The 21,584-nt window shown below is 51.8% G+C and overlaps 1 protein-coding gene across 10 annotated transcripts in view; it reads right to left on the reverse strand.

Annotated features, from left to right (window-relative positions):
• The window catches only part of EPB41 (erythrocyte membrane protein band 4.1), a 192,633-nt gene extending 171,412 nt beyond the window's left edge, over nt 1–21,221 (reverse strand). For 3 of the 10 annotated variants that reach the window (XM_088022524.1, XM_028113677.2, XM_028113675.2), the window contains exon 1: nt 17,083–17,355. In XM_088022524.1, the coding sequence (XP_087878650.1) occupies nt 17,083–17,309 (227 nt within the window). In that variant the 5' untranslated portion in view covers nt 17,310–17,355. Of the gene's footprint in view, nt 1–2,419; nt 2,637–17,082; nt 17,358–17,394; nt 17,624–21,108 lie in introns of those variants that run through there. The other 7 variants (XM_028113680.2, XM_088022525.1, XM_028113684.2 and 4 more) reach the window with 7 other exon arrangements.
• Nucleotides 21,222–21,584: the final 363 nt, after the last annotated feature.

Raw genomic sequence — 21,584 nt, forward strand, 5'->3', positions numbered from 1 at the left:
TTAAACTTAAACTCATCGACTGGTAGAGAGCTCTTAGCTCTGAGTAGAATGGAAGCCCTAAGTAGCTTTCTTAATGCACCATCGGCCATCATCTACTACTAAGGGCTACACATATTGATGGGACACTTAGGACCTAAATCCTTTTAATAAACACCAGCTAAAGAAAACTGAACTAGCTGGCCATACAAATGAATCTCTTAAGAAAATTCAAAACAAAACAAAAAATTCCATCAAGTTCCTTCCACACATGGAACTTTTACCCACACTTCAAATTACTAATATATGGAGCATTTTTAAGGTAAAAGACCTGAAAACAGGCAGGAAGAACATATATGGAACTGCATAGCCAAAGGCACACGGATGGGAAAGCACCATTTATTACTGAACAGTTCTTCTTGGTTGAAAAATACAAGTAATAAGGAGAATAAAGGTAGAAAGGTAGATTGGGGACTTATCTATAAGATATTTAATATATATTTGGTATAAAACACGAGTATAAATGTTGGGAGAAATTTGGTGAGGCCTAAAATTAAGAACATTTATTTACAAGCCTGAATTCAATTATATAAGGGAAAAAAGTGTGGTTTTGTTACTAGAAGAAAGAGAAATCAGAACGTTAGCACACTGTGCTTGGGTTTGCCAGTGAGTTCACTTTTAATAGTGGCAAAAAATACCCTACTTCAGGTTCCCCCAGACAAATGAATAACTCCTGTGTTTACCTTAATTATAACCTTCTTGTAGAAAGCACTGTGAATTAGCATCTTGATTCCAAGGCAATCTGATGTTCAGTTATAACCATTTTTTATGTCATTTACTGAGTGCTGACTGTGTGCCTGATATCCTGCTACTTACTCTACATGGATTATATTAATAACGTCCCAAGAAACTATTCACAAAACCAAAAATTATACAACTGGCAAAGAACTTATGATGTTTCCAACTTACAGAAAAGGGAAATGAAGAGTACATCAAGTTTCCACGAAAAGTAAGGGAGATATGTATATCAACTCCTTGATTAAAAGCATAAACCAGGGACGCCTGGGTGGCTCAGTTGGTTAAGCGTCTGCCTTCGGCTCAGGTCATGATCCCAGGGTCCTGGGATGATCCAGCCCCACACAGGGCTCCTTGCTCAGCGGGGAGCCTGCTTCTCCCTCTGCCTCCTCTCCCCCTGCTTGTGCGCACTCTCTCTCTCTCTCTCTCTCTAATAAGTAAATAAAATCTTTTAAAAAATAAAAATAAATAAAAGCGTAAACCAACTAAAATCTTTGCCAGGACTGAGAATACAGAAAACAGTAGTGAGCAACAGCATATACAGTGTATCCTCAAGACAGCATAAATCCACTATAATAATATCTAAGACACAAGACATAACCATTTCTTGCAATTTTCCCCTTAAAACAGAAAGAACAAAACAGCAGCTGTGAAATCACCCAGACTACTAAAAAAAGGGGGGGCTCGGCACCTCTTAAAACAAAACAAAACACCTATCTCCTAATCAGCAGTACGTGCCAAAAAAAGGCAAGTCCCCACAGACTAGCATTCATGGTAGGGCACAGTTAGAGAAAAAACAGGATGACAGTGGCTATCATGTGGCCAGAAACCAATCCGTCAGCAATTTGTTGCACGTGAGATCACTTTCTCTCCAGAGAACGCGCGTTCCTGGGGCGGATGGACCTGGTCTGGCAAGCCCCCACCCGGAACAATCGCCGGGTGGTGCCTCTCGCAGGGCGAGCCTACATCCAGCGCCCCCCCCCCCCACAGGTAGAAGCAGCCCAGCAAGCAGGAGGAAATACTTCCAAGCCGACAGATGCAGGAACTGAAAAAGGAGGTCACGATGCTGAGAGAATAGATTTAACCCTTTGGTCACTGGGAACCGCGAGGACTAAGGGGAGCGCGCCAGAGCCCTCGGGGTCGGGGGAATTCTTTCAGTGGGGCGGGTGTCTCCGGCGGGAAGGCCTCACAGTCCTTCCAGGGCCCCCTCCAGCCCTCAGATCGTGCCAGACTTCTCCAGACAGCCCAGCCACCTCGTCACGAAGAAACTGCTCTGCGGCTGCACCCAACACCTTCGCCGCCCGGAACCCGCAATCCTCCTCCTTTTGGTTTTCTTCCAAGGCTCCTGCCGGTGGACAGTGATTGGCAGACCTCGTCAAAAATAGACCCCAAGCCCAACTTTGCAACGCTCCCTCGGCGCAGCCCCCGCCTCCTTCCGCTCAGGCCGGCCGCGTCCCGGCTGCAGCCCCTCAGCCTCCGGCGCGCGAAGGCCCCGGAGCCCGCGCCCCCCGCCCGGGGCCTGCGGGGGGCTGCAGACAAAGAGGCTGCGGCGGCGCCGCGGCCGCCAGGACCGTCCCCTCGGGGACAGCTCCGCGCCCCCCACCCCCCCGCCCAACCCCGCTCGCGCGCCGCAGCCGCCTCGCCTCACCGGTGGTCCCCGGGGCCCGGGCTCCCGAGCCCGCCGCTGCAGCCGCCCGACGAACAATGGCAGGAGAAGGCGCCGGCGCCGAGACTCGGGCCCTCTGCGGCTCGCGGGCCCGCCGGCTGCTGGCGGACTGACTGACTGACTGACTAAACCCACCGGCGGAGGGAGGGAGCGAGCGAGCGAGCGAGCGAGTGAGCGAGCGAGCAGTCGGCCCCGGCGCGCGCCCTCCCGCCTTCCCTCTGTGAGGCGAGGCCGCCTGGCCCGCAGCCAGCCAGCCCGCGCGCGCCCCTCCCCCTCCGTTCGCCACAACATTGTAGTAAATTTCTATTGGACGGCGCCTGAGGGAGGAGGGGGCCGGGCCCGCGGCCCGTCAGCCCATTGGCTGAGGACAAGTTCTGGGCTCCTCTAGTTTCCCCCCTCCCCCTAGGCGGGTAAGGGCCGGGGAGGGGAAGGAAAAAGAGGGAAAAAGGCAAGGGGCTGGCCGCGTGTGCGCAAGCGCATCGAACTCGCCCTGGGAGTCCGGGTGTTCCCGGCCCCTGCAGCACCCACGTGGGGAATGAGGCAGCTAGTGGCCGGGACCGAGGTGAGGCCCTTTCCGCCAGCAGGAGGCCCAGGTAAGAGGCAGAGATTTGAAAGCCTCAAGGAAAGCCCAAGGCTGACTGCCCACTAATGCACCTCATGACCTTGGGTAAGTCACTGAGCTTCTCTGGGCCTCAGTTTCCCCATCTACTAACTTGATGGTGTCTAGGCGCCATTCACACCTTGACATTCGTGGAGGCCTTACCTCTCCTGGCAGCTGTGTAAGGCCCAACACGGAAGCTGAATGTTGTGGCCACGCCAAGATTTCAGCTGTCTTTTGCATTTAAGGGTCTCCTAATTCCACCTTGGCACCCTCAAAATCATAAAGACCTAGCTTCCGAGGTCTCCGCTCCAGCTGAACTTAAGGTTGCTCTGACAGTTAGCCTGATGTGCCTTTATTTCCTTTCCGAAGTTTCAGAGGCCCCTTGACCCTTCACACTCCCTGCCAGGCTACACTCTGAAAAGGCTGGGACCCCCCAGAACAGAATGAAGGCTCATGTTTTAAACAAGGTCCCCATAAGGTAAGATAGGTTCTGGTATTCCCATTCTAGGGATGAAGACACTGAGGCAGAGAGGCTTAGACCTCTGACCTGCCAGGGTAAGAAGCCAGGCCATCTGACATCAGAAACTGCCTATGCAAACTTCACCGTCTCCTGGTATCTGATCACAGCCCCCTCCCATCTGCAGCTCAGCCTCTAGAAACAGACACCTGGGTTCAGTTCCCAGCCTCCAGCCCTCCCTCACTGTTTGGACTTCTCTGTGTCTGTTTCTAACCCCATAAAAGGGGATAATGATAGTTCTACCTCATAAGAGTTATTGTAAGAATTAAATCAGTTAAAATATGTAAAGGGCTTAGAACAGTACCTAGCTCATAGTAAGATCTACGTAAGTGTTCATTATTACTGCTATTCGGAGACTAAAATATGGACTGAGGTGTGGAGCAGGCTAACATAATAATATGTTTGTTAAGCTCTCAATTGTTGTAAGCACTGAGCTGAGCACATTGCATGAATTATCTGTTTGAAACATCCTAAGTGAACCACTTGAGGACTACCTGACTACCCTATCTAAAACAGCCTCCACCCACATACCCTTGCCCTTTTTTCTTTTAAGATTTTATTTTTAAGTAATCTGTACACCCAACATGGGGCTCGATCTCACAACCCCAAGAACAAGAGTCACATGCTCTACCAACTGAGCCAGACAGGCACCACCCTCTGCCTTTTATTTTAAGATTTTATTTTCACCTTGCCCTGCTTTAATTTGCTTCATAGTCCTTACTTCTACCTGACTTTCTATATATTTAATTATTTGTTGCTCCTCTCAATACATTTTTGCAGTTTAGATCCACTAAATGACAAGAGGAGAGGGATTTTGCCCCTCTTATTGATCTTCCAGAACAGTGCATACTCAATAAATATTTGTTGAACAAGTGAACAAAATTATCCCCGTTTTATAGATAGGAAGCTGAAGCCTAGTAAGGTCAGGTGACTTGGCTAGGGTCATTCTGGGTACTTGAGGTGAAGCACCTATTCTTGAATATTCTGGTCCCCGGCCTCAGGTTCTCAGGTTAAGCCATACTTTTGATTCAGGGAACTCTACCCTACCATGTCTGTGCCTAAGAGGCTTCCTCCATATCAGACCTGGAAATCTGGTACCATGAATGATAAATCCTGAAAATCAATCACCAGATGGCTCGGCATGACCACTATGTTATCCAGCAAATTCAGATTCATAAAAACCACTAGTCTCTATGCTATGAAGTGCTAGCCAATGACACATCATATTTAAAAAGGCTTGTTTGGATGAATGGAGTATGTAGTACTTAGCAATCATCACCCTGAAAAAAAGTAGGGGTCTCAGGCTAAGAAAAAAATAGCTAGACTAAGGCAGGTATAAACCACTCATGTTCAGAGTGCTCTGCAACACCACACCAAAAACTGTTGGCATAGGCTTTAGAATCACAAGACCTGAATTCCAGTCTTCACTTTCAGTTCTTAGCCTGGAGATGAAAGGGCTTTGTAAACTCTAAAGTACTATGCATACATGACTGGTTTTGTTATTAATTAGGTTATATACCATCACCTATTAGGCGAAGTGCTCAACCCCTGAGTGTAGCTGGGCCCACCACACAGTAGGGAGTGGGGGGATAAGTAATGCCCAGTCTGAAGGCAGAGAAACTACCCAAACTACCCGTAGTCATGTGCCCAGCTGCCCTCTCAAGAAGAGGCCTCTGCAAACCAGACATCCAGTTCCAGTTCACCCTACAGAGGCAGCCCCTGCGTCCCAAGGGTAAAGGTCCCAAGCACCATCCCTGAGGCTGATTTTCCAGGCAGAAACTCAGCTCCCTGCCTGCCTGCTTCATGCTCACATCTGGGTGGCGGTTGTGCCATACTCCAAGCCCCAGGTTGGGGTCTTTAGGGGCCATCTCTATCCCGCCTGCCAGCTGAGCCCACCACTGCCTCCTCCACCACCCCTCCTGTTCCTTCCTAGGGAATACAGGCCCTGCTAGCTGCCTGTCAGCCCCTGGAGCAGTCAAGGGCACTAAGAAAAAAAAAAAAAAGAAAGGAAGAAAAAAGATGGCTTGAAAGGGTCCTAATCCTTTCCCATTGCAAACTGAGCTCAAACACCAGCTACACAGAAGAGGGTGAAATTAGGTGGTGGACAGTGGGGAAGGCCAGGGATGGTAGCTGGGGCCTCCGATGACCTGGAAGAGATGAGGTTGGGAGAGAGTGGGGGTAGAGTGGGGGAAATAGTTGGGAGTCTGAACCATTCCCAAATCTGGGACGTGGGCGGATTAGGGACACAGCTGGCCTTACGCCCCAGTGACAGGACTCATGGAAAACATTTGTCTGTTGTGCAGGGTGGCAAGAGATGAAGAGGGTTTTGAAAAGCTGGGCCTGCCAACAAAGTGTTCTGAACAGTCACTAGTGAATAAAAACCAATCCTCGTAACAAAAGTACATGAAGTAGAGTTGTCTTTCCATCCTGCCCATGGTCATAAAATTGCAGTCATTTTAGACCTTTTAAATACAAATGATTAACAGGCTATGATAAGGAAAATTGCTGTTCATACAGTGGTATGTCTTTCTAGGCAATTATTTTTAGTTGTAGTACTTGAATTATTCATAGAAAATATAGTTAAATAAGGGGCTCCACACAGTCAGTGGAGCGTGTGACTCTTGGTCTCAGGGTTGTGAGTTGGAGCCCCAGGTTGGGTGTAGAGATTGCTTAAAAATGAAATCTTTATTTAAAAAAAAAGAAAAAAAGGAAGGAAGAAAATATAGTTAAATAAGAAGAAAAAAATTATATCACCATAAAATCATCAACCAGAAATAACTACCATCAATATTTTGGTGGGGGACTTCCCTTCTAGTACCTTCTCTTACATGAATACTTTTTCTGTATATTAAATTAAGTCATACGAAATTGCTGATTGTATAAGTTAAAAATGGTCAAGCAGCACCCACTGTGTATAGTTCAACCTAATGCTTTTTTCAAACTTAAATCATACTGTTTTGGGACTGAGTTTTTTTTCCACCTAATAATATACTGTGACATTTGCATCACCATTTTTAACAGTGCCCTCAAGTGGATATACCATAATTTAGTTAACCCAGATGTCCAACATTTAGGTTTATTGCCCATCTTTATCTCTTTTACTCCACAAACATCCTTTTCTCTAAGCATACATATGATTATTTTTTTTAGGATGCATGGACTGCAGGCATTTTTTTTTTTTAATTATTGCATACAAGGCTGCCTGTTCTGGTCATTTTTGAGATAAAGGCCAAAGAAATCAGCATGTGCAGTAATTTTATACAATACCTTGTCTTTTGTATTTGGAAACACAGAGCGGGGCGCCTGGGTGGCTCAGTCGTTAAGCCTCTGCCTTCCGTTCAGGTCATGATCCCAGGGTCGTGGGATCGAGCCCCGCATCGGGCTCCCTGCTCAGGCGGGAAGCCTGCTTCTCCCTCTCCCACTCCCCCTGCTTGTGTTCCCTCTCTTGCTGTCTCTCTCTCTCTCTCTCTCTGTCAAATAAATAAATAAAATCTTTAAAAAAAAAAAAGAAAGAAAACAGAGCATGCTTTGACCTCTATGACACGATGCACTTTGCTTGCAAAAATTGCATTAAGCTTGGTCCTAAAGCACAGTAAGAACAAAAAATGTGACTGGACATACATACATTGGAGTTGGCGAGTTATGTCCTTTCTGCTGTGAAGACACTCCAAGAAACAAGGGGCAGAAGGGAAGGAAGTTGAAAGTGTAAGAGGACCCAGTAGACAGTAGCTAAGACACTCCTCTAGGCTTCTCAATTCACAAAATGTTAGAATTGGCTAGGCCCTTAGAGATCATCAAGCCCAAGCTGCTGACTTTTAAACAGATTGGGAAGTGGGTGCAGCACCAGAAGGGACTTGTCCAAAGTCCCACAGCAGAGAGGAGCAGAGCCCAGACTTGAGCACAGGTCTTCTGACCCCTACTACAGGATTCTGTTCCCCACCTTCTTCTGAGCCCACCTACATTTCCCTTCCAAAGCTGCAGGCCAAGCTAAATTCTACAGCCGTAAAAACCTAGGAATGTCTGAGCTGGAAGGGCCCTTAGAGATAACTTATTAATAAGAATAATGACAACTGCATTTATTAGGTATTTACTGAGTGCAGGGCACATACTAAGTACTTTATATGCATTCATTGCCTTAAGCCTCATAGCGATCCTGCAAAGTAACATTACCCTCAACTGCAGTTGAAAAACCACAGCCCAGAAATGTGAGGTGATTTGCCCAACATCGCACAGCTTAAACCAGGTCTGTCTGATACCACTGTCCTCTGCTGCTTCCATATCACTCTCAGAAAAGCAGTTTGGAAATGTTATGAATGAGCAACCCCAACCTCTGTCCCGAGACCCCAGGGAAAGGGTGTTGTGACTGCTTCTAACTACAGCCCTGGGACGTTCAAGGAGGGACCACGGGGATCTGGCCTCCGGTGACCCTCCCCAAGCTCCTCCTCTTGCCAGCTGGAGTGAGCCTAATGACCCTGATCCAGCAAAGCCTCCGGCTCCCTCAAGCTTAACCCATTAATTCTCTCTTCCCAGGTATCCTCTAGGTCTAGAGGGTTTCCCAAGAAACAAGGGGAGAGACTCAGTGCCACCAGCTAGCTGAGCCCCTTCTAAAATGGGTAAAGTCAGCCCGGCCCAACCCTCACCAAGGAGAGGGCAGAGGAGGAGCCACAGGGAAGCAGGCAGGCCTGAGCACCTCCTTCCTACAGGCACTGGGGGTCGCAGAATGAACGAGATGAGTCCTGAACAATAAGAACAGTCACCATTACCATCATCCTATAAATGGGTGATGGCAAGAAGAGGTAAAAGGAATGTGGGCTGTTGAGGCAGGCAGATCTGGGTTCAAATCAGAGTTCCACCACTGAGATGCCAAGTTGAGTCTACGAAAGTCCCTTCTCTTCTCTTCCTTGTCTATAATATGCAGAAAACATGTGCCAAACACTGTGTACCAAGTACTTTTTATATACAGTACGTCAGTGAACCTTCACAATAGTCCCTTGAGGAAGACATGACTAGAATTCCCATTTTACAGATGCGGAAGCGAAACACTCATCCAAGATCACCCAGCTAATAAGTGTCCAAGACTGGATTCAAATCCACATCTGCCTGGCTTTATTGCTAGCACTCTTCTTACGATTTACAGATTGCCTGCATTTCCACAATGGTCATTGTACTAATACCAGCAAAGATGTACAGTGTAGGGGCGCCTGGGTGGCTCAGTCGTTAAGCGTCTGCCTTCGGCTCAGGTCGTGGTCCCAGGATCCTGGGATCAGGCCCTGCATCCAGCTCCCTGCTCAGCGGGAAGCCTGCTTCTCCCTCTCCCACTCCCCCTGCTTGTGTTCCCTCTCTCTCTGTGTCTCTCTCTGTCAAATAAATAAATAAAATCTTTAAAAAAAAAAAAAAAGATGTACAGTGTACTTGCTAGGTGCCTCAGTACCTTACCTGCCTTCTCTTTTTAATTTTCACAACAACCCTGTGGAGTGGGTAATATTTTAACACCATCTTATAGCTTTGGAACTGAAGTCAGAGAGATGAGGCAGGTTGCCCAGTGTCATGTAGCTAGGGAGGGGCATAGTTGGGAAGCCAAGTTCGTCTGACTCCAGAACCCTATCCTTTGCCCACTACACTATCCTGCTCTTTCCAGTGAGGCCAGGTAGGTGTCTCTATCTCTGACAGATGAGAAAGGTGAGGCCTTGCAAGAGATAGTGAGTTGTCTATGGTGACCCAACAACCAAGCAGCTAAGCAGGGAATTAAACCCAGGCCCCTGAGTCTTAAACCCAGGGTTACTTCCCTCACCCATAATACTGAATCCTGAGCATCAGAAAATGCCCCTGTCCACTGGATATTTAGAAACCTTATACCTAGCTCCCTCAGGGGAATTGGGGAACCACCCCCCCCCTTTATACCAGGCAGAGAGAGCTGAGGGTGTGGAGGAGAAACTTTGCAGGGTACTACCTAGGGAAGACAGCGGTGAACTGGCTACCCATGTGCCCAGAGCTTTGGACACCTCTCTCTTGGTCTGCCTAAGCCATGCACCCCTGGCTGGGAAGGGGGTAGTTACAGAGGAAACTGCACGAGGCCTGGGCTTCCCCGGCTGGCACAGCTCTTTGCTGTGATTTCTGCTGAAAAACAAAAAGCTCAATCCTCTGGGCCTACGTGCTAATTACCAATAATGACATAATAACCATTGTGGGCCCAACAGCCAAACAGCCCCAACTAGAAATTCTGCATAGCTCAGGCTCAGGAACAAAAGATTTGGGCACTCCAGCTGAAACTGATGCCCTGGCAGAAAATGTCAGAAGCAAAAGGGCTTTAGTGTTGACCCAGCCAAAGTATTATCTGGCAAATGGAGAGGGTGATGGCCACTCATACAGTTACTTATTGAGAATTATTTATCTGCATAGCATAGTGCCAGACCCAGAGAGAAGAGGCTTCATTTATTCATTAATTCACTCCACAAATATTTATTTAGCACCTACTATGAGCCAAACACTCTTCTAGATCCAGGGGATATAACACTGAACAAGACAGACAAAAATCACTGTCACCACTGAGCTTACCATTCCAATGGGGGGGGGGGGAGACAAACAATAAACAAATGTTCACTAAAATACAGTATGTCAAAGAATGATCAGTGCTATGGAGAGAAAAAAAAATAGGCCTGGAGGGAAGACAGGGAATGTTCGTGTTGTGGCAGGAAAGGGTCTTACCATTTTAAATAAGATAGGAAGGGCCTTACTGAGCAGGTGACATTCAAACAAACAAACAAAAAAAATTAAGGACATGAGAGAGCAAGTCATGAAAGTATTTGGGGGTAGAGAGTTCCAAGCTGAGTGAACAGCAAGTGCAAGGGCCCTGGGGTGGAAGTGTGCCCAGTGTATTTAAGGACTTGCCTGAGATCATAGGCCCAGTCATTAACAGAGCTGGGAGAGGAAAGGAATCATACACAGACTGATCACCCACTGTGTACCTGAACTCTCTTAAGCCTTATGACAACTCTGGAGGCAAAGATTACGTTCACCATCTCACCATTTCCCAGATAAGGGAGTGAGACCCAAAAAAGAGAAGTAACTGATCCACATCACACAGCTAGAATGGGCAGGTCTATTTGACCCCAGCCTGCTGGCGCCTCCCTGCTTCTCTTCTCTGTGTCCTCCCCATGCAAATCCTAAGTATCTGTTGAGTGAGTAAATGAATGAATGAACGAACAAATGAATTTCTCAAGCCCTGCCATCTCAGTGAACTGTTTGCAGACCGGCCTTCTTGTCTCTACTAACCGTAGAATAACAACAACAGTAAATTCCAATGTGCCAGCTGTGGACTGAGTATTTACCTGGAGTTCCTAATTTAGCCCCAAAAGCCCCCCTTAGGTAATCTTAAGAGAAGGTGCTAATATTTTTCCCACGTTATTAGTGAGAAAACTAACGCTCTCGGAGGTAGAACTCCCTAGAGGTCCCACAGTTGGTAAGTGGTGAAGCTGGGATTTAAACTGAGGTCTGTCGGCTCCCAAATCCCTTCTTTTAATCCTATAATATTAGTAGAAACCTCTGACATCAATCCATTGCCTTCTTTTTATAAACCAGCAAACGGAGGCTCGGCCAGGGCAGGTGAAGAGCTGGGGGAGGGGTGTGGCCCGCCAGCCCCCAGTCTAGCAGCCCTTCTATTCCACCACATGGGGGCTGTGGACCAGGTTTCTTCTTCTTTGCCTACCCATTTCCCCACCTCCGCAGAAGTCTTTCTGTCGCCCCAGCTCCCAGAGGACAGTTCCAGGGAGCTCACCCTCCACCTCAGCCCCCTCAGCCTAGGCCTGGGTAAGGCAAGACCCTTCCGACTCTGCTTTCCCAAAGTGCTTGCAGTGGCATTAACCAGAGGCAGGGCAGAAGGAAACTCTGTCCTCATGTGGCTCCTGGAAGGGAGATGATGCAGGCTAGGTGCCAGGAGGGCAGGATGGGCTGGGGGCAGGGGCCAAAACCAGGCCGAGGGTGAGGCTAGAGTGTTCCAGCCAACCAGAAGAGGGGGAGCGGGGGAGGAGGGTAAAAGATGCTGAGCCTCTGGCTTTGAAACCGATTCACTGGGTGTCAGTTGTTCAACAAGAAACTGTATCAAGGCCCTAGACTGGGAAGACGCAGGAAGAAGGTTCTTAGAGGCGGCATTTATAATAGTATTAACACTACGGACCGACCACTGAAGCCTCATAGTGCTCAGCACTGGACTAAGAGCTTTATGTACATCACTGCCAATCCTCACAGTAAAATCAGCCCCATTTTACAGCAGAGGACACCGAGGCTCAGAAAAGTGAAGTGACAGCCAAGGTCCCCACATCACACCCATTCATAGGGTAGCACAAAAAGGGTCTCAAGAACTGGGTCCCTGCTGCGTGACCCTGCACCATCAGCCACCCACTCGGATTTGGGGTTCCTGCATCTGTACCAACAAGGACTTGGTCAGCAGCCTCTACTGTAAACTCCAGGAGGCTCAGGTCCAGGTCTGCCCAGACTTTAGGGCCTCCCACAGATACGGGACACCACACTTACTCTTCTCCCCGTCACCTAGAAAAAAAGGGCCTGGTTATCAGCTTCCAGGGGAAAAAAAATAAAGCCACAGATTTTCAAAATATTTGTCCCTGTTTCAAGGCTGCTGCTGGCTTTGGCCTCCAGCCAGGAAGGGGCCCCTGGGGTGGGGAGTTGGGGGGAGCCCAGGTCTCAAGACTGAGAGTCCTTGGGCCTGAGGCCAAGGGGGGCAAGGGGCAGATGGGGGCGAGCTGGGCAGTCAGCCAGGACCCCTCTGGAGATTTGGGCTTGTTTCTTAATCCTTTCCTCCCTTTGTTGGCCAGAGCGGCCGCCAGGAGAGGCAGGGGAAACAAGCGGGTGGGACCAAAGAGATTGAGGAATCCAAATACTGAGGACTGAACTGGAGCGCCTTTTTGTGGTTGTCCATTACATGGAGACACTGTGCAAGGCCACCGGCGAGGACTATCTCACTGAAGCAACTGCCCCTCCCCATGAGGAGGGCCAGCTGTCCCCATTTTACTGAAGTGAAAAGTGGTGCAGACAGGGCAGGTGACAAGGGCCGGAAACACAGCTCATCAGCGGCAGAGCCGGCAGGGAGCCCAGGCGGTTGACTCCCCAGTGAGGAGGCAGCCACTGGGACTGACTGGGGTTGGGAGAGATGGGGAGATGGGGCGAGTAGGGTGGAAAGAGCCCTAGCAGTCCCAGAAGAGCAGGCAGTTCTGCGCATGATCACCTCCAAAGTGACCGTCCCCAGAGCCCTGCATGATCTGGGCCCCACTCTCCTGCCCAGCCTCCTCTCCCGGCACGGCATCACCTCACCCTTTTCTGTTCCAGCCACACCAAACTACGTTACATACGGACGTGCCCTGAGCACATTATGTGGATTTAAGGCTTCACACATGCTGTTCCCCATGCTTACAAAGTTGTTCCCTCCACTGCCCGCCTAGAGAGCTCTTATTTGCCCTTCAAATCCCAGCTCAGATACCCGATGCCTAGAAAGAGTTAACCACCTACTCAGCTGGGCCCACGCAGAAGCTGGGCTCATGGCAGGAACCCCCCTCAGAACCCAGCACGAAGTCAGTGCTCAATAAATATTTGTTGTCTCTAGACATTGCATTTTATCACTGAATCTGTGAGGCAGGCAAAACAGGTTTTCTTGTCCTCTCTCTTGAGGCGCGGAAAAGGAGGGCAAGAGAGAGGGAGTGACTTCCAGAAGTCACGCATTCAGTGACACTGGTAGAGCTAGAAGCCAGGCCTTCTCTGCACCACATGGCCCCTGCCTGGCCCCCATCCCCAAAGAGCTCTCTCATCCCAGCCGGACCAGCCAGGGTCACCAGAAGTGACCCCCAAGGCAGGAGTCGGGGGCATGGGCCTCAATGGACTGAGGTCTTGCCCGAGTGTCCAGCTCAGACATTACTGCTGCCTGGGGGAACTGAGGCAGAAGGTGGCAAAAACAGACAAGCGGCTTCATCCCCCAATCCAGGTCTGGCTCCTCCTCCTGGACATGTGCCTCAGCCAGAGACTCCAGCAGGCCCCGTCACCCCACAGACCCTAAGAGCTCACTCTCACCTCTTGCCTCTCCTGCCTGCCCGCCACAGTCCATGATCACATCCTGCTGGCTCGGGTCCTAAACAGACCTCACATGCACCCACTGCTCCCCATCTCATGGCTCGGTCCCAGGCTGCATCTCAGCGCCCCTCACCTGCAGAGTCGCCCCTGCCTCTCCCCTCCCATTTGTTGTCCATATCAGGCAATCCTCCCAAAATATAAGCCTGACCATGTCGTTCCCCTGTTTCATATCTAATGGCCCCCCACTGGCTCTGGGACAAGTCCCCCTAGCTCTCCTAAGCCTGTCTCTCTAGCTGCATTCCAAGTGCAGGTCATGATTGTACCCTGGCAAAACAGTTCCTTCCACTAGGAATGCCCTTTCTCCTGATCTTTGCCTGAGGAGATAGTCACAGTTCACATTTCAGTGCATTGATCAGAGGTGGAGGTGGTAGTTCTGGGTCCTTCCCCCAAGCTAGACTCTGAGCTGGGGCAGGCTGGGGAGGCAGAGACCTCACAGATTCATCTCGGTGCCCCATGCCCAGCACAGGGCCTGGCACGGAGGGGTATGAGGGAAAGCAGATGGCTAGGAAAGGGAGGTACATGCTTACTTCCAAGAGGCCTCCTCCATCCCTTAACCCTACTGGTGTCTTTCAGAACCTGTCAGACTAGCTTGCTACCTACCTGTCCCCAGCAGGCCCCTCCCAGACCCAGTCTCCACTGTCCCAAGAGGGCTATCTTTGTAATCCTAAAATAACACTCAAAACTATAATAATAACAATAATTACTGTCAACGCTATCATCGGGTACTCACCTTGTACCTCATTGCATTATTTAATCCTCATAAGAACTCTAGGAGGTACATAGGTTCTTTTATTATTCCTCTTTTATAGATAAGGAAGCTAAGACTCCAAGAGGTTAAATGTCTTGCCCAAGATCACACAACTAGTAAGCAATAGATAGGGAATTCTAAGCCAGGTCTGCCTCCCCACCAGTATCAGGCCTTCTCCTGCCTCCTGTTGACCCTCTCTGTGAGACTCTTAGAGCACCGGCCTGAGTGGGGGTATGGGGTGTGGGTGTGGGTGTGTGTGTGTGTGTGTGTGTGTGTTCAGGAAACAGTCCTGTAGCCCTCACCAGCCCTTTGCTGAGCACTGAAGGTAGAGCAGACTCGGGCACAGTCTCTGCCCCCTAGGGGAAGGTAAGAGAGTTTTACGCTAAGAATTAGGGCCTTGGGGTGAGCAGACTTGGGTCTGAACTCCAGGTCTACCCCGAAATAACTATGTGACTCTGGGTAACTCACTTGATTTACTCAGTACCAGTTCCCACACCCATAAAGTGGGGACCATAATGCCTGGATTGCCAGGAGGACTAGATGAGATAATGCATCTGAAATAGCATGTAACAACCCACCCAGCATATGAGAAACATCTGATGACGATAATACATACGATGACTACAGACTCCCCGGATCCTGACGCCAAGAGGGAATGGGATTCTCCAGGGCCCTCCCCTGGAGCCTCCTCAGCCAGACCCAAAAGTAATAGTGATTATAATGCCTGATCCACCCATTTGCTCATTAAATAATTCTTCAAGGGAAGTGTCCTTTAGTAATCCTATGCTGGAGGTGAGGCAATGGAGGCCCAGAGAAGGTAGGCTACTGAATCAAGTCCTGCAGCAAAAGACTGGGACCTCTACTGAGCTGCATCCACACTGGGTAGAGCCCAGCCCTTCGGCCAGAGCCCTGGCCAGGCTGCTGGAGAGTCTGGGACTCCTGACTCCTGGACTGTAGTCCCAACTGGGTGGGAAGTTAAAATAGGTGAAAGGAGCCAAAAAGAGGGATACTTGACTTGGCCCCCTCCCAGAACGAGCTCAGCACTGGGAGGAAACCAACAATTACCAAGCAGGGCCCTGTGCTGGGCACTTCTCACTGGCTCCTTCCCACACCCATGTGGGGGAGGTGTTATGATATGCATGTTGCAGATGAGGTCTCCAAGACAAAGAAGTCAGTGACTTGTCCAAGGTCACACAGGGAGGAAAGTGGCAGACTGGGAGGCAGAGACCCTCTTAACCCCTCCCACCTTCAGCCCCAGATCTCCCCAGCCTGCCCCTCTCTCCTGGGGAAACCTAGAGGCTCCGTTGCTCCCTCCCCCGAGTCTAGTTGCTCAGGCCCTCTCTGTGCTGATTGATGGGTGTGGTACTCGGCCCCACCCTCAGTTCAGAGCACCCAGAGCTCGCTTAACAGAGCCCTCACCCTTGTGCACCCGGGTGGCTCAGTCGTTAAGCGTTGGCCTCCGGCTCAGGTCATGGTCCCAGGATCCTGGGATCGAGTCAGGCATTGGGCTCCCTGCGCAGCGAGAAGCCTGCTTCTCCCTCTCCCACTCCCCCTGCTGGTGTTCCCTCTCTGGCTGTGTCTCTCTCTGTCAAATAAATAAAATCTTAAAAAAACAAAAACAAAAACAAAACAAAACAAAACAGGGGCGCCTGGGTGGCTCAGTCGGTTAAGCGGCTGCCTTCGGCTCAGGTCATGATCCCGGGGTCCTGGGATCGAGCCCCGCATCGGGCTCCCTGCTCGGCGGGGAGCCTGCTTCTCCCTCTCCCTCTGCCTGCCTCTCTGCCTGCTTGTGCTCTCTATCTCTCTGTCAAATAAATAAATAAAATCTTTAAAAAAATAACAAATAAATAAAAAACAAAACAGAGCCCTCACCCTAAGGAACCCCCCAGTCTAGGGAGCTAAGAGAGAACTCCTGTCCACCGAGCCCTCTGATGGTGGTCACTTTCTATCAATGATCCATTTAATCCAACACAAAGCACGGTGATGGGGCATAGTGACAGGGAATGAATAAATATCCTCATTCATTCGGAAATATTCATTGAGTAGCTACTAAACGGCAGTGAACAGATACACAAAAATCCCTGCCCTCCTGGGGCTTACATGAAGAAAAGAACAAACATGCCATGTCAGGTAGCTGTCAAGATTCCCAATTTACTGATGCGAAACGGACCTGCGAAGAGCCCCCCCCGCTACAAGGGGCAGAATGCAGATTCCTGACCATGTCTGGCCCCAAACACCTTTGCATTGGGTCACATGTCTCAAAAATCACCACCCGCGGGGCGCCTGGGTGGCTCAGTCTTTAAGCGTCTGCCTTGGATCCAGCCTGGCATCGGGCTCCCTGCTCCTCGGGGAGCCTGCTTCTCCCTCTCCCACTCCCCCTGCTTGTGTTCCCTCTCTCGCTGTGTCTCTCTCTGTCAAATAAATAAATAAATTCGTTAAAAAAAAAATCACCACCCAGTGTGCTAAGTATCTGGAGAGAAGTCAGCTGGTTGTGGTAGGATCCAAACGTCACAGAATGCCCTCCCTCAGTCCCCCTCCCCCTGCCCCGCCGCTAGGCTCCTGGACACCTCCCAGTGGCCTCAGCGCTGCAGGACACACGTTAGAATCAAGCCCGAGAGGTAGTCTTTAGGCAAACCAGGACTCACCCAGCAGCAGCCGGTGGGGTCGTGCAGCCCGTCGGGGAGAAGCCGGGAGAAGCCGGGGAGCCATCACCATGACCGCAGGGGCACACGGAAACAAAGAACAGCAGTGAGACACAAGCAAGACACTCTTTGGGGCCCCTCTTCATCCTTGGCCAGGGGAACATCCTGCCCAGCTGCTGCCCCCGGGGCTCTGCTAGGGCAGACACCCCCTTAGTGGGCAATCTGATCATCTGATAGCATACCCAGAGCTCCTCCCAGCCCCAGCCCACGGAAGGCAGCGGGATCCCTGTAGACAAATACTCACTGAGCACCCACCGTGTGCAGGGTATTGGGGATACAGTCTGAAGAAGACAGACGTGGCCTCTGCGCGCATGGAATATACAGTGCAGGGAGGGGGAAGGCGTGTGACTCCTGAATGAGTTACAATGGTGATGAGTGCCTCAACGAGGAAGCTTACGAACCTGGGTTCAAACCCTGGCTCTCGCTCACTAGCTTTGTGACATGGGGCCCATCTTCTTAACTTCTCTGTGCCTCAATGAGTCATCTGTAAAATGGGGATAGCATTAGTGCCCACCTCCAGGGTTGTTGTGAGGATTAAGTGAGTTAATATGTAGAAAACATTTTGCACAATGCCTGGCACACAGTAAACTGTTCATAACTGGTAGCTACTGTCATTACAGGGAGCTATAGGCCTGGGTTTTGGAGGGACCTAGTGTGGGTCAGGCCACCACCTACCTGACAAGGTAGGGATTAAAAGAGACAATAGAAGTGAAGCTCTGGGCCCGGTGCCTGGCACGTGGTAACCAGTTGGTAAGCGGTGGTGCTATTTTTAGGGCTGTTCTCCAGCAGGTCCCCGGGTACAGCCTCTCAGCAGAGGGGAGGTCAGAAATGCCCTCTCCCCAAAACACGCACCCAGAATTGCAACTTTGGACTGAAAAATAAACAGCACTCTCACCCAATGCTACAAATATCTCATCTCCTTTGACCTTCACAGTGACCCAGGAAGTGGACAAAGGCAAAATTCTTACTATTCCCATTTTACAGATGAGGACAGTGAGGTGAAGGGACTCTTCTCTGCATGCGCTTGGGTGTGTCCCTTCATAGCTCCAAGCCTAGTTAAGTGGTGGAGCCAGGATTCCAACAGGCATCTGCCTGGATTTTGTTCTGCTGGCCTTCCCTTGGTTTTTTTTTCCCCTGGTGTCTGTAATACGAGCTGCACAGCCCCAGACAAGACTCTGAACCTCTCCAGTGCCAGTCCTTTCATCTGAAATACTTATCAAATGGTCAGCCCAGGATCCGAGCTGTTCCTGACCCAAACTCTTCTTCCACAAGCTCAGCCATGGCTACCCTGCCCCTCCCCCTCTCACCTTTTACCCCATTACCAACTTCAGCCACAAACCCATGGGCCAAGGAATGTCTGCACTCAACTATACTAAAAACCGTGTTTTATAGATGGAGAAACTGAGGTCCAAAGGTGGGCCAAGGTCGCCTTTCAATGACCAGCTCTTTTACCTGGGCAGACGCCAGGAGGGGCTGGCCCTCTGAGGAAACCCCAGTAGGGCCCTGACCTGCAGGTTGCTCCCTCTGCTCTTTATGGGGAGCCCTTTGTGGGTATCCTGTTTAGCTCTGTGGCTAGCAGACCTATATGTGGTACTTGGGCAGGGCTTAGGGACAAACCCATGCAGTTCCTCTTTGGCTCTACAGAGAAGCTCTGCTCAGGCTCCCCCTCCAGAGATGTCTCCTTGCATCTCCCTTCCTCACTGCCACCCTGGCCTCTGTCTCACCCTGCAGTTGGGTCCCATCAGCTGGGCACAACCCCAGCCAGCAGAGCTCTGGGCCTCCAGAGCCTATACAGCGTCAGCATCTTCCCAGCCAGGCTGGGATATTCCTGCCCAGCACAGCCAGCCAGGCTCCTGGCCAGGGTCCACTCTGCAGAGGGGGTGCCGGCCCTGCCCTACCAGGAACCCCACCCACCCCCACCAGTCTAGCAGGTGCAGCAGCCTGGGAGCCCTGGGAGCTTCTTTTGGCACCTGCAACCTACAGGAGGGAGGCCAGCCTAGTCTAGGCCATGCAGGGATGGGTTGATCCGGAGACAGATGGGTGTGGCACCTCTTTACCTCACTGAGCATCACCCCCTCATGCAGATGCTCCAGCTGCCTCACACATTGCTGGGACCTGGCAGGCCCGGCCTGACTCCTAATATACAGACGAAACCTCAGGGCCTCCTCACTCCGTTCCCTTCTTAAAACACCCTCACTGGCCTACTCCGGGACCAGGTGTCATTCTGGTCACTGCAAACTTATTACCTCATTTGATTGTGCTAATGCCTGTGAGGTCTGGATTATTGACTAAGGAAGAACCTGGGACTCAGAGAGGGGAAGTGACTCATGCAAGGTCACACAGCAAAGTGGCAGGGCCAAGATTTAAACCCAGTTCTGCTGCATGCAAAGCCTGCAGGGCACCTGATGTCCCCTTTCCTCCCACCTCTCTGCTCCCTAAAGCTTCTGGATCCCCTTCTTCCCAAACCTTCCACCCTTCTCTGCAAAGTCTCTCCTGCCACAATCCCAGTCAGAATTAACCTTTCCCACCTCATGGCTGCTATATAACAGCTTGTTTACACACACCCAGCAGCAGCAGGGTCCAGGAGTTATTTCTGAGGTGTCTGCCTCACTGAAGGCAGGGGGTGACCCCAGTGCATGCTCCTCAGACCTGACAGTCTGTCACCTCTATCTCCACGCTTCCCCTACCCCCAGGCAAAAGTCCTCTGACCCCCTCCTGTTGACCCTCCCCACTCCCAGCCTCCTGCCCAGGCCTGTAACTGGGGTGAAGGTAGGGAGCTTGCTGAAACCTCAGGGGCTCTGTGCCAGTGCTCTGGCCCTCCCTCTCCCCTTCAGTAGCTGAGGATCTGACCCAGACCTGACACCAGGCAGCTCTCACAGGGACTCCCAGCTGCCCTGAGCACCAGGCCTGGCCAGGCATTGCCGCCTCCTTCGGGAGAAAAGGGCTCCAGAAGCAGGGAAGGGGCTGCCTTCAGCCCTAGTCCGTGAACGTGAGGGGTCACATCCAGCCACTCCCACCCCAGGGAAGCTGTGGGCCTTGAAATACCCCCACCAACCCTACAGGAACAGTCCTACCCTCCCCGCTTCTGGGGCAAGCTTGGGCTGGGGTCTGTCTGCAAGTCCCCACCTCCAATTTGCTGGAGGGGAGAACTCTAGCTCTACCCAAAAGAGGTGGGGTCTGCCGGAAAGTGTACGTTAAGACGAGAAACTCGCGGGGTAAGACTGGGGATAGGGACAGGACAGCAGAGAGAGGAGAGATGAGGGACACGGGGAATCGGGGGGATGAGAGCAAGCAGGAACCTGAGAGCGACAGAGAGCCTGGGGAGACCAGAGACCGAGGAAAGTCCCCGAGACCAAGCCTGGAAGGGAGCGTGCGGGGCCGGGGCGGCGACAGGAGGGCCATCCTGGCTGGCACAGCTGGCACCCCAGCTCACGGGTCCCTCAGTCCGGAAACTCAAAGTCAGTTACGTAAGGGCCGGGGCCAGGAGCGGGGTTCTAGGCCCGGGGGGCCCCCCTCCCGCTGAGCGCCGCCCGCCCTCCCGCTCCGGCCAGCGCTGCGGCGGGCCGGGCAGGAGCAAGCGGGCCGGACAGGGCGGGGCTGGGGTGAGGGGGGGTACCTGGGGCCGCAGCACTCTGCAGAGACCCGCCCGCGGAGACCTTACCCGGGACCCCCCGCCCCAGGCAGGCCGGGACCGCGCGGGACCGCCAACCGCAAGCGTCCAGCCCCGGACCGAGCTCCCGGACCCCTCTCCTCTCGCCCGCGCCCCTCCCCGCACCCCAAACTTCGAGACGTCCAGGCCCCTGTGGACCCCAGTTCTGGGGCCGGGACCCCGAGAGCCCTCCTCCCCTGACCCTTAGACCGTGGCCTCGCCCCTACAGGGACGGCACGGGCCCTTGGAGGTGGGTCCATCTGTCCCTCACCCCGTCCCTCCCGGGGACCCGGGATCGCCCCTGGACAGTCCAGGCTCACCTGGGCCGGACGGGGCGGGGACCTGGCCGGGCCGGGCCGGGCCGCGTTCTCGCTCTCCGCCGCTCTCGCCCTTTAAGAGGTTCCTGCCACTTTGCCCCGCCGGGGGCCTCCACCTGCACTGACAGGGCAACTCGGGAGTGAGGCCCCGCCCCCGACCCGGCAGACCTCCTGATTGGCGCAGGCAACTGCCAATCGGCGGGGCGGTGAAGAGACGGTGCCGAGAAGTGCGAGCGTCGCAACCGGGAAAGGGTTGGGGCTGCAGGTGCGGTCTGACGCGGACGAGCTGCCCCGTGTTGACCCGAGGGTCAGGGGAGGATTGGGTAGGGAGCTCCTGGATTGGGTGGTGTGGTGTCTGACGTCATACGGCAAAAGTATGATGCAATTTGCCACGTGGTGCTGCCCCTAACCTAAGGGCTGGAAGGGTGGTAGGAAGGGAGTTGATCCTAGGGAATCTAGGGAAGTGACCCTGGTGAGAC

The sequence above is a fragment of the Eumetopias jubatus genome, unplaced genomic scaffold (genome assembly GCF_037043125.1).
Source record: "Eumetopias jubatus isolate StellerSeaLion01/CBP00866 unplaced genomic scaffold, mEumJub1_p1.0 scaffold_4, whole genome shotgun sequence".
Classification (NCBI taxonomy): Eukaryota; Metazoa; Chordata; class Mammalia; order Carnivora; family Otariidae; genus Eumetopias; species Eumetopias jubatus.